The sequence below is a fragment of the Stegastes partitus genome, unplaced genomic scaffold (genome assembly GCF_000690725.1).
Source record: "Stegastes partitus isolate 25-593 unplaced genomic scaffold, Stegastes_partitus-1.0.2 Scaffold1686, whole genome shotgun sequence".
Lineage (NCBI taxonomy): Eukaryota > Metazoa > Chordata > Actinopteri > Pomacentridae > Stegastes > Stegastes partitus.
In genome coordinates, this window is record NW_007579417.1 from 100,006 (window position 1) to 111,920 (window position 11,915).

Consider the following 11,915-nt stretch of genomic DNA (forward strand, 5'->3'; position numbering starts at 1 on the left):
ACTTCAGTTAACTTGAGGAAATCACAAAACTCACAAAAATCGATAGTTGACACCATAACACAATTAAGCTACATGAATTAGATAGATAGATGAATTTAACAGCAAAGTAAAATTACCAAGGCAGGGGTGCCCTGGTACCTCAACTGGCTGAGTGGGTGACCCATGTACACGGACTGAAATCCCTGACGCCCTGCTTTCTGTCTCTCTAAACAATAAAGGCTTTAAAGCCAAAAAAAAATTCCAAAAATGAAATCACCCAGGCAGAGGCAGACAACACAGACTAAATGAAACAATATAAACTCCACAGCAGCTTCAGTCAGAAACACAGACATGCACACACACACACACACACACAGTCTCTTTCTCTTTCTTTCTTTCTGTCATTGGAGATGGACACGACAATTCACACTTAACAAATTCCAAGGTTCTTGTGATCACTTGTGGGGCTGTGTGTTATAGACATACTACAATCCCGTATTACCAGTAGTTTCTGAGGTCCCCCGACCAGTCTGATCAGGTTTCTTGGGTGATGCTTATTCAAAACAAAAGAAAACTGCTTTTTAAGCTGGATTGTTGATCTGTATATACAATTACAACAGTGTATGACCCTCTTGTTTGGTCTCCAATTTTTCTTCTTATGCATCTGTTGCCTTCTTTTTGTGAAGCACTGTGTGACAATCTGTAGTCACGCATCTAGAAATTAAGAAATCAACCGCTTGCTCAGAGGGAGTCCAAAGGCTACTTTGGACTGTTGGGTTCTCTGTTTAAATTTCTAAGGTCAATACCTTACTATGTTAAGCACTATGTGATGGCATACGCTGTAAACTGCGCTATACAAATAAAATTTGAATTGAGTTGAATCGATGATTTGTATCTCCTAAAATATCCAAACAATGGATATTTTGCTTGTTTTTGAGCTTCAATTGTATAATAATAACAACAATAGCAATAATAATAATAATAGTAATAATAATAATAATTATAATAATAGTAATAATAATCTGTTTATTTAAAAAGGGACCATGTACAATGTTAAACATAAATGTTGCCATTTGATTTATTGCACCAGAGTTAGCTTTAAGCTAATTTCCATCTGCAGTCCCTTGGCAGGTCACAATATTCCAACTCTCAAATTTATTTATAAACACACACACAAAAATCTGTCATTATATTATATACACACCTACTTGTGTTCTTTGTTGGAATTTAGTTGAATCTTGAAAATGTACTAAATTTAATTCATCCCCCCCCCCTTGGCTACAGGTAATGTCAAAGCTATTTCATATTTTACATTACATTAATAGTGAATTATGTTTTTATGTTTGTTCTTCATATGTTCTCACGTCCTTTTTACACTTTTTACACACGCCAGGATTGCAGCTGAAAGTAAAAAAAAAAAAAGTCAGATATGCCACAAATATATACATTAGGCAACAAATTAATTAAAGGAATCCTCAGATGTGCTTAATGTCTGATATGTGCCTTCATGATGGAACAATGATCGTATTTTATTTCATCATAAACTAAAGAACTTATGCATTCACACATTCAACCAGTTTTCTGCCAGCATTCCTTCCTGGCTTTGGTTGCTGCAACGGTGCTGCGTTTTGCTCCTATGGTGTTTTTATATTCTTCATATTTTGTAAAGATTATATTCTGCTCCTCGGCAGTAAAGTGAGCCGCTCTGCAGCCAGACTTGTCCATAGTCGTGATTGGTCAGATGCCGATAACACCATCCATTTTATGTGCACGCGTTCATACTCAGATCAGACAACCCTGGGTTGACTTACCGAGTTGATAACCACCGTCGTAGGACCAGATAGCGGTTGTTATTGTTAGTCAAGCTGGATCTCCGAAAGATATCCTGGGTATGTTGATCTCACTTCATAATACAGGCCTCTGTCCAGGGTGTCCCCTGCCTTCACCCTGAGTCAACTGGGATAGGCTCCAGCCCCCCGTGATCCTAGTGAGGATTAAGCAGTGTATAGATGATAGATGGATGTAAAACAACAGCTTTTTGAACTGTTAAACCTACTCTGCAATATTTGTGAATATTTATAATAATAATAGAATTTTCAAAACACTATTTTTAGAATATGCATTCTTGAATAAAAAATACAGTTCTACATTTTAACAAATAGAATAAAATACAATTTTGAATAAGATAAAATATCCTTTGAAAACCACGAAAACAATACTAACAATTGTAGAACAGTGCTTAACTTTAAATTTATAGCCCTAAAAGTTAATCTCAGGCCCATTAACATGCTCAGGTGTCCTTGGGACATATTTGATAAATATGGGTTATCCGTTTCCGGTTTTGCACATTCGCGGGAAATATCAGATTAGGTGTGACACATATTTTCATCTGGAGGGGTGGCTGTGCTGTTAAACAGTTTTCTTGGGGCGGGGCGTGAAATAGTATGTAGTCTGTAAATAATTTTCCGCCTAACTACTTTATAATTTACACGTGTCTTGTTTTTCCCACAGGGTTATTGACGTCCAAAATAATGCAAAATGCACCGTCGTCAATCATGCATCACCCTATTTTGCAAGCAGTGGGCTCGTTCTAACTGGCGCGAAATGAAGTGGCCCCGCCCATAAAGTGCATCAAGTCACCGAGTGTGTGCACAAAATAGCGACAGCGACGTTATTCTTAACCTTCAGAATAAAAGATTATAGCGATCTGTCCAGACACTTGTAAACGTAATGTTCGCAGACGTGCTTTTATTTGGAAAGTTGTTGACCGGACGTACTCGTGTCGATTGCAGCTTGAACACAGACTGGTGGAGACACGCTGTGTTCTCTGCAGGGCACTAACGTGTAGTTGAGATTAGTATTATTCTACATTTTTGTGCAGTTTTAGACAGGATTTTGCACTTTCGTGCTAAATCTGCGCTCCTGCATATTGAGGAAGTTTCTTAATAGACGGTTAGTTGTTCCTGAACAAAGTTAGCTTGAGGAACCTGCTTGTGTAACCTCTGTTGGAGCAAAACATACCTTTTCTAGAAGTTCTTCAGAAACCTTGAAGTCACCTTGTTAACCTGCTTCGCTGTTTTCAACAATGAGTTGGTAAGCTAAATGGTTTTGCTTCATATTTTCAGTTTCATATAACGACGTACTTGTCAGCTTCATGTTTTATTGTATAACGTTCGATAATTATGTTTTCTCTATTTGTTAGAGATTAGAAGGTGAACTGTTAAGTCCCCAAATCCGAACATGAAGGTGTAAATCTTGAAAACCTTCGCATTTGATATAAATGAAAAGTGAGGTAGGGAAACTGTGAACAGTAGTTTACCTTATGAAGACCATGGATGGCAGTCTGGAGTCTAAAAGGCTCCTATAATTTATCATTTTCTGTGATGGAATCATTGAAAGCCAGGCGTCTTTGTCACAAAAAACAATCATTTTGATTCTTTAATAGATGCATTGTAGGTCTTCTGGTAAAATGACTGCTGGGTCAAAAATATACTGTCAGCAACTTTAGTTGTCACTTTTGTTAAAAGTTGGGTTCATCCATTTCTTCAGTGGCGTGGCCTACTGTCTTAATGTGAGTGAATATGATTGGCTGCAGCTGCCAGGTGTGTTGTACATGGCCTCTGGCTAAGAGGATGCCATGCAGGAAGAAAGCCCTACGTCTAGAAGCAGCACAAAGATCTTGAATATTTTTTCCCTGACAACAAGCTTAGTTATCTAGTTACAATTCTAATGTTATGCATAACTCTGAGTTTATAGATCCAGGTGGGCTAAAAAGATTATATTGCTATAAATTGCTAATATGTAGATGTGGTTGTAAAATTCTGTGTGTTTAATAATCGGATTGCAATTGTTTTGACAGATACTGTGATATGATTCATTATTTAAATGCCAATAGTAACTTTGGCATTTCTTTTCCACTAAGATATAAAAATTATGATGCAATTTTTTTTTCTCTAGCACCACAATGCTTCATTTATAACAGTATGTTGTCACATATATTACATTTATCAAGAAATTGCAGCTTCTGCAATTTGAATAATGCGCTAGGCCATACTGTGATTTCTACCTTGCTGTGAAGTACTAACATATGACATAGATGTCAACAAATACATGTACCTGATCAATGATTGTTGGCCAATACATCCATCCATCCATCCATTATCTATACACCGCTTAATCCTCACTAGGGTCGCGGGGGGGCTGGAGCCTATCTCAGCCGACTTAGGGCAAAGGCTGGCCAATACCCGTTTTCTGTAATTCTCTTGCCAGTGTGACCATAGAAAAAATGACTATATAACATTCTGTGTTGTACTATAAAGGTCTGAAAAAGTCTTGGCTTCAACTTGGAGAACCCTACAGAAACTGATTGGAGTTCGTTCTGTTGCCCTGTAGAAACCGGCAGGAAAAAAATCACACCATTGATTTATTTATTTATTTTTTTTAAAGTATTCTTTCTGTTACTAACAGCATGAAGGAAGAAACTCGAAGTGCCTCCCCTCACTGCCCCAAACCTGATGAATCTGAGGAGCCACGGGGCACAGCCATGGAGACTGGGGCTGCCAATGGTCAGTTATAAGGTCTAATATTATGTCCCTGTTTAACAAGTTAGTCTAAGTCTCAAATGTTTGTCCAGAATCTGTATTTCAAATTTCTTTTCAAATATAGCACAGATTGTCATTCTACTATGCCTGTAATACCTCTGGTTTCAGCATCTGTAGCTTTAAATGCAGTCAAACTGCTGCTGCCCATGCCCTTTCCTGGATAAGGGCGGTGCCATTGCTTCTGGTGCAGTGGATTCACAAATAAATTAGGCTGTTAGTTGTATGAGCAGTTTGATAAACTGTTAGTTTTGATTTTGTCTGTCACTTGGTTTGTTGTCTAATCTTGCATAAATGATAATGATCACATGCATGCTGCCTCATTTTCTGTCACTGTTGGTGGTATGTCTGAATAAAGCTTTGAGTAACATTAACATAAAAGTGACCCATATATGAGTGACAGAATGCCGTCACTTTAATGGACTGATGAAGCAGCAATGTTACGGATCCCATGTCTGAAAAGAGCTTGCATGAAAAGATGCTGATGATATGTGGAAACTTGTTCTGACTGTAACCCAGCCATCAGCTCGACTGTCGTTGTTGCTTCTTTGCAGATGTGAGTGCAAAATCTGAGAATATGGCGTCTGAAGTGGTCATCACTAAGGAAATGGAGGAAGAAGAGAAGCAGCTAATGGAGGAAGGGGAGAGGAAAGAGAAGGAAATGATGGAAAAGGTATGTTGCTTATTAGTTCCTCAGGATGTTTGTCATGTCTCTGTTGCCCACACCGTATTTAGGAACCTGCATTAAGCCTGGATATTGAATAGTTGTATTACCAAGTATTAAAAACTGTTTAGAATCCAAAGCAGTCATTTAAGGCCTGATTACATTAATGTACTTTTTAACTTAATGTTTGATTAAGTGAAAATATCTGACTGTATAAGTTAGTAGTTAATTACATTCTTGTACGGTTGCTTCTGTTTAGACATTTAACACTTGACCATCATTTGTACTTTTGCTAAATATGGAAAGCATCCTAATTTAAGAAAAACATTTTACTTATTGTTGGTATCGATGTAAAAGTCATGAGAGTGGCACTAGTAATACATTTTTAGATGACATCCAACCGTTTTGTCTGTCACTGATTATTTTTAACGCTTACCCCAAGGCCCGGGAGTCGTGGGAGAGGGACTCCCATGACATGCGCTTCAAGAGACTGCAGCATTTGCTTCAGAAGAGCAACATCTACTCTAAATTCCTGCTGACGAAAATGGAGCAGCAACAGAATGAGGTCTGTCTGTCTGTCTGTCTGTCTGTCTGTCTGTCTGTCTGTCTGTCTGTCTGTCTGTCTGTCTGTCACAGGCTCTTATTGTGCCTGCTGCTACAAGCTGAGTTACTTCTAACAACTGACACTTTGCTATTTTGTCAATGATTTCAGGAAAAGCTAAGGAAGGAGAAACTGGAAAAGAAGAAGAAGGTGATGGATGTTTAAAAAAAGAAAAAATTGCTTAGTATGAAAGTAATTTATTTAATTATGTTCACAAAGTATATTTGTGTTTTTAGATCCAAACCACCACCAGTGCAGAGCCTGAGAAAGGTGAGCAGATATTTGATCTTTTACTACATATAGCAAAAGCTGTTTGTAAATATCAGTATTTATTGTTTAATTTACATTCATTAACTCGTAGATGATGTGATCATGCTAAACTTCTAAAATCCAGCTTGGACAAATTTGTGTTGTTTGTGACTATTTCCTGTTGATGCAGACAAAAAGAAGAGGAAGAGGGATGAAGACTACAAAATAGCAGATGTAATGTCAAAAGAGGTAAGTGTCATTTCGCTTTATGTCTGTTTTGTGGAAATTGTAATTCACTCAATTATTCACTTTGATCCGGCTTGATTTTGTCTTCTAGGAAATCATGTCACAAGCTAAGAAGACTAAAGTGGAGGAAGTGGTAATAGTTCTTTTCTTTTTTGACTGTGTAGTATTATAGTATTGTATGTATACTTTCTGGGTAGTAGGTTTGAGAAGTTAACACACACACACACACACACGCACACACTTAATGTTACTGTTTTGAAAAAAAAAAGGAGGGCCACACCGGTACACTCACTGAATGGAGTGCACACACAATGCACACCTGAAGTGAGTCTGAGCAGCAGAGCGAATGGTAACTGAGTCAGCAGTTGGTCAACTGTCCAATGAAAACTTTGTTGATTGCTTTGACATATCCACCATGGTGATGAACTGGATTGTGTGACAGTGGATAGTTACTCAAAGTAGTGTCCAACACAACATCACACTGGGTGGGAATATGTTTGCATACAGTTTGAGTTTAGAATAAGCTGCAGTCAGTGAGTTGTTGTGAATGCCCCCATTAACAAAGCTGACATCACTGAAAACATACTGCTGGGAAAGTTTGACAGTGTTACAGAACACAAACAGCAAGCAAAAATATGAGGACCACTCATCCGAACGACTTCACACTCCACACTGCACCTCTTGGGTTTTCCAGCAGTGCACCCACCAAGTGTGAAGTAGGTTATAGTTACTTTGACATTATTGTTAAAATGTGCATATTTTGTAACAGCATTGAATGTCATACCTTGAGGATTTCTAAATACTCTGCTATATTGTAATGCTTTTATACTGCCCAAGCCTACTGGATAGATGAAAAGGCATACGTTGCAATAATCCAGAAGTGGAAAATGTTGGCGTTTGTATACTATATAGCCTCATTCAGTCAGAACTGTTTTAAGTGGAGGTGGTAGAGTAAACATTTGCTTTGGTTCGTTCCAGACCAGATTTTAATCTTCACAAATGGCAGGATCTGCTTTGTAACGGGCATGAACATTCACCTGGACAAAGCAGGATGAAGAGCTGCCTCGTGTCCATTCATGTATAGAAACCACAGAAAAGAAGAGACTGCACAACTCAGTTTCCTGAGAAATAATCATTTCTTTTAGTTTTCTTCAGTATTATAGTAGTCTAGTGACAGTTGTCTGCATTTCATCAGGCACATTACAAACAACAGCTGCTGGTTGGCTACTTTTGTGATACTTTTTATGAGTTTGAGAAATGTTCTTTCTGTCATCTGATTGTTTCCCAAACATGCCTTGTATGCTAGCATGTTTCTGTGAGACTGGAAAAACCTCTATGTTCACACAAAATCAGAATTTTACACTGGGTTGATTAAAAAAAACAAAAAACAAAACAAAACAAAAGAAGGACAGAAGGTAGTTCTGCAGAAAAAGGGGGGGGCTGCTTTAAAATGCAAAGACATGGCTCCAAATTAGATTTAAATTACAGAAGGAGCAGCGAATTTGCTACAAAACCTGTTGTTGCACTGTAACTACTGCTGGAGGCAGCATGACAGGGTACTCCCATACACTCTGGACTGAATTAAAATCACTGAAATGGTAAAATCAGGTCCTCTAGAGGAGAGAGTTCTGTCTGAATAGGACGTAAAATGGATTATGAGGCTCATGTCCAGCCATATATGGGTGTAAATATATATCCGTCGTCTCATGTTAGGATGCGGGATCGGCCCAGAAGAAACTGGAGGCTGAAGATATTGAAAAGATGAGTGATTCCAACCAAGACATCAAGAACCGATTGTCGGAGACGGTGCGAGACAATGCCAAGCATCTCCTGCACCCTCACAGGAAGGTGAACGGACTGCCAGTCCCAGTCCAACAGCCACAGCTCTTCACCGGAGGAGTTATGAGGTGGTACCAGATTGAAGGCATCGAGTGGCTGAGGGTGAGTGAGTGAATGAGGTGGGGGATGATCAACATGGGATTGTGGAAACAGATTATTTTTTCTTTTTACCTGTTAACAAGACGTGTCAGGACTTGAACACAATAATGAAGTCAAGCTTTAAAGCCCATGCTTGACCTTGGAAAGTTTTATTTGTAGACCTTGTTGTTGACAGCAGCAGTCTGACCTTAAGGTCTATTAAGTAGCTTGCTAGCTTTCTTCTGTAAAACACAATCTTCCTTTGCCTGGAGTTTTGTTCGTTGCCAATTTAAGGGCCTTTCGCTGTGCCGAGCAAAGTGCAAGCGCAGCGTGCAGGTCAGCTGGTCATATGCCTTATGGTTTGTCAGTGTTTATTGTGCTGTTGAATGTCAACAAGCAGCCTGTATTGTCCCCTCTCTGCTGCCAGATGCTGTGGGAGAATGGCATCAATGGGATCCTGGCTGATGAGATGGGACTGGGAAAGACCATCCAGTGCATTGCTCACATTGCCATGATGATAGAAAAAAAAGTGATGGGCCCCTTCCTGGTGGTGGCCCCACTCTCCACTCTGCCCAACTGGGTCAACGAATTCAAGCGCTTTGCCCCTGAGGTAAGAGGAAGTCGTACTGAGATGGAGTTTTAAATGACTTTCTTGTCTTACTGGTCCCTGAAACCCTTAAAAGTCACTCAGAAAGACAACTGCAATGAAACTGTTTCAGGCAAGTTTGTAGCTGAGCTTCGCTGCAGATTGTGTGAAGTGAAATAGTCTCAAACCACTTAAGAATAGTATTTCTCATCCAGAAGTAGAAATGAAGACTATACTATAATCAGCTAGCAGAGTTCTGTTAAGTCAGTGGTGGATGGCGCTGGCTCACTAACGTTCCATTTGTCCCAGGTGTCTGTGCTGCTTTACCATGGCCCTAAGCCAGAGAGGGCGAAGCTGCTTAAGCAGATCCGCAGGCCTTTGGGGCCCCTCAGCATGTGTCCTGTGGTCATCACCTCCTTTGAGATCTCCATGATTGACAGAAAATTGCTCCAGGTGAGATCCTATTTCATGCTTTATTATACAACAAAATTGTTATTATAAAAGCTTACTAATGCCAAAAGGCAACAAGACCAAGTGTAAATTTCAGTTCAAACATAAGCTGCAAAGAGAATCACATGAGTTACAGACACAAATGTACAAAGTATTATTCTTGTGAAATACCACTAAGCAAAAATTATCTTCACATGCAAAGGAAACTCAAATTTAATAAACCCCAATGAATTCTGTGTAATTTATCACAAGCAACAAAGTGATTTAGAAAAGGCAGCAGATCAATGAGAAAATCTTGGAGCTGTAGCCACATTCAAACACATTTAGTAACTTGATGAACAGATTCACATTTGACACGAGAGCTGCAATGATCAGTTGATCGACATAATATCATTTTAATGGATGGTGAACCCTTGGTCATATTATATTATTATAAATATTGAAAATATTTGCTGATTAAAGTTCTAGTGTAACTCACCTAATGTGGACTGCATGTGTATGCCTGCCATTGGCCATTTTTTCAGGCACTTTGTCCTCCTTTTGCATGATCTGCATGTTATGGGAAACAAGCATGCAAGTGCTTCCCCAAAACCGTTCTACTTGTCACTTTCTTGAGGGAACATGAAGGCCGCTTCTGTCACATAGTTTCGCCCAAGACAACTGTGATCAGTAATAATAAATTGCAGCCAGACCATTATGTACTACAGAATGGGCCGGCAAAGCGAGACTCAAGCTTGTCACAATTAACATTAGCAGGTCTGTTTATGAACTGAGTAGTTTTTGGTTTTGGAGTGTGGGTCAAATAAAACAAGCATTTTAAAACATCTTGAGCTTTGGGAAATTTAACAGATACCTTTCATTATTTTTCTACATTCCATAGACATGAATGTATTTATCAAGGTAATAGATTAATTGAAATTTAAATTGATTAGTAGTTGTTTTCTTTCTTTTTGGCTCTTCTTAAGAGTATTTTATAAGAAGCCAGGCCATATTTGTTTTCTGCCCCAGCACTTCCAGTGGAAGTACCTAATAGTGGATGAAGGCCACAGGATCAAAAACCTCAACTGTCGGCTGGTACGGGAGCTGAAGATGCTGCCCACTGACAACAAGTTGCTGCTGACGGGCACACCACTGCAAAACAACCTGGCTGAGCTCTGGTCCCTCCTCAACTTTCTTCTGCCAGAGGTCTTTGATGACCTCAAGAGGTAATTTCAAGAATTATTGATTAGTGGGTGCTGCTCAGCTGTTTAGTTTAACCTTTAAAACCTGACCAACAAACTTATGCACCCAAATTCACATCCCTTCCTCTCGGTTGAGTAGCTCATGAAGTATTCATATGAAACTGCACAACTTGACCATTCCAATGATGCCAGTTTCTCGTCTTTGCAAAGTTGGAATGTTGCTGTAAAAAACAATTCAGAATTTATATCAAATGTTATCATAGTTACAACATGCATACAGCTCTGCTTTCATCTCCACAGTCAATACTTCTGTTTTAATTACCCATTAACTTCTTATTGCATAGACATGAAACACATCACAAGAAAGAGTGCAACAGCACCTCTGTAACAGTGCTTGTCACATACTTGAAATTGTGTAATGAAGGCAGATTAGAATTATGTAAATATCTTTACGAATGCCTTAATCCACTTTCCCACTTACATAGCGCCATTCTACCTTAGTGATACTCAAAGCACTTTCCAATTTTCCCATTCACACACCAATGGCAACAGAGCTGCCATGCAAGGTGTTTGCCTGCCATCGGGAGCAACTTCGGGTTCAGTGCCTTGCCCATAGACATACCGACATGTGCGGGGAATTGAACTGAACTGGATTAAACCTTACAATTGGTGGACAACCCACTCTACCCCCAGAGCCAGATTTGGCAAACTGCATCCGTTGCTGTATTTTCTATGGTATTAATTCAGTACTGGATTAAATCTGCCAACGTTACACATAACACTTGATGTGAGTACTGTTTGAAGTAGACTCCATGATGTTGAGATCAGGGCTCTGGGGGCTCAGACCATCTGCTGCAGGACTCCATATTGTTCCTGTGGCTGAAGATAATTTTTTATGACTCTGGGAGGATGTTTGAGCTTGTTGTCCTGCTGCACAATACATTTGGCATGATCAGATGTCTCCCTGATGGTGTGATGATAATGACAAATACGAAATTGAACATCCAAAGTGCCTGAAACCTCTGTCCTGTACTTTATATGCAGTCAGATGTGCCATTTTGGCTTTCTTTACCCTCTTCTTGTTATGTTTGCTGCACAGCTTTGAATCATGGTTTGATATCAACTCCCTTGGCGAGGCTGAGAGTGTGGTGGTTGCTGAACGTGAGCAGAACATCCTGAGCATGTTGCACCAGGTCAGTCCTTGAAACCATTGCAGCACAGTGCAAACATGATACACTATTACATACCTAATTATTCTTACAGTAGCCGTGATAATCTGAATGAATTCAAAAGAAGTTAAAAGTTTAAAATTGGCCAGTTAGTGGCATTTGTGACTTAAAACCAATTGTGATTCACTGCTTTTTAAAAGGACCAAGGTTTCCTAAGTTCAGTGTTAATTCAATTCAATTCAATTTTATTTGTATAGCGCATATTTACAACAACA

The 11,915-nt window shown here is 39.2% G+C and overlaps 1 protein-coding gene across 1 annotated transcript in view; it reads left to right on the plus strand.

The window, feature by feature from the left end:
- Nucleotides 1-2,804: 2,804 nt before the first annotated feature.
- hells (helicase, lymphoid specific) overlaps nucleotides 2,805-11,915 on the plus strand; it is a 20,753-nt gene continuing 11,642 nt past the window's right edge. Inside the window, exons 1-13 of the mRNA XM_008301572.1 lie at nucleotides 2,805-3,072; nucleotides 4,447-4,544; nucleotides 5,132-5,250; nucleotides 5,684-5,806; nucleotides 5,954-5,992; nucleotides 6,079-6,112; nucleotides 6,282-6,340; nucleotides 6,429-6,470; nucleotides 8,051-8,278; nucleotides 8,682-8,864; nucleotides 9,150-9,293; nucleotides 10,299-10,495; nucleotides 11,571-11,664. Coding sequence (XP_008299794.1) covers nucleotides 3,065-3,072; nucleotides 4,447-4,544; nucleotides 5,132-5,250; nucleotides 5,684-5,806; nucleotides 5,954-5,992; nucleotides 6,079-6,112; nucleotides 6,282-6,340; nucleotides 6,429-6,470; nucleotides 8,051-8,278; nucleotides 8,682-8,864; nucleotides 9,150-9,293; nucleotides 10,299-10,495; nucleotides 11,571-11,664 — 1,368 coding nt within the window. The 5' untranslated portion in view covers nucleotides 2,805-3,064. The remainder of the gene's footprint in view (nucleotides 3,073-4,446; nucleotides 4,545-5,131; nucleotides 5,251-5,683; nucleotides 5,807-5,953; nucleotides 5,993-6,078; nucleotides 6,113-6,281; nucleotides 6,341-6,428; nucleotides 6,471-8,050; nucleotides 8,279-8,681; nucleotides 8,865-9,149; nucleotides 9,294-10,298; nucleotides 10,496-11,570; nucleotides 11,665-11,915) is intronic.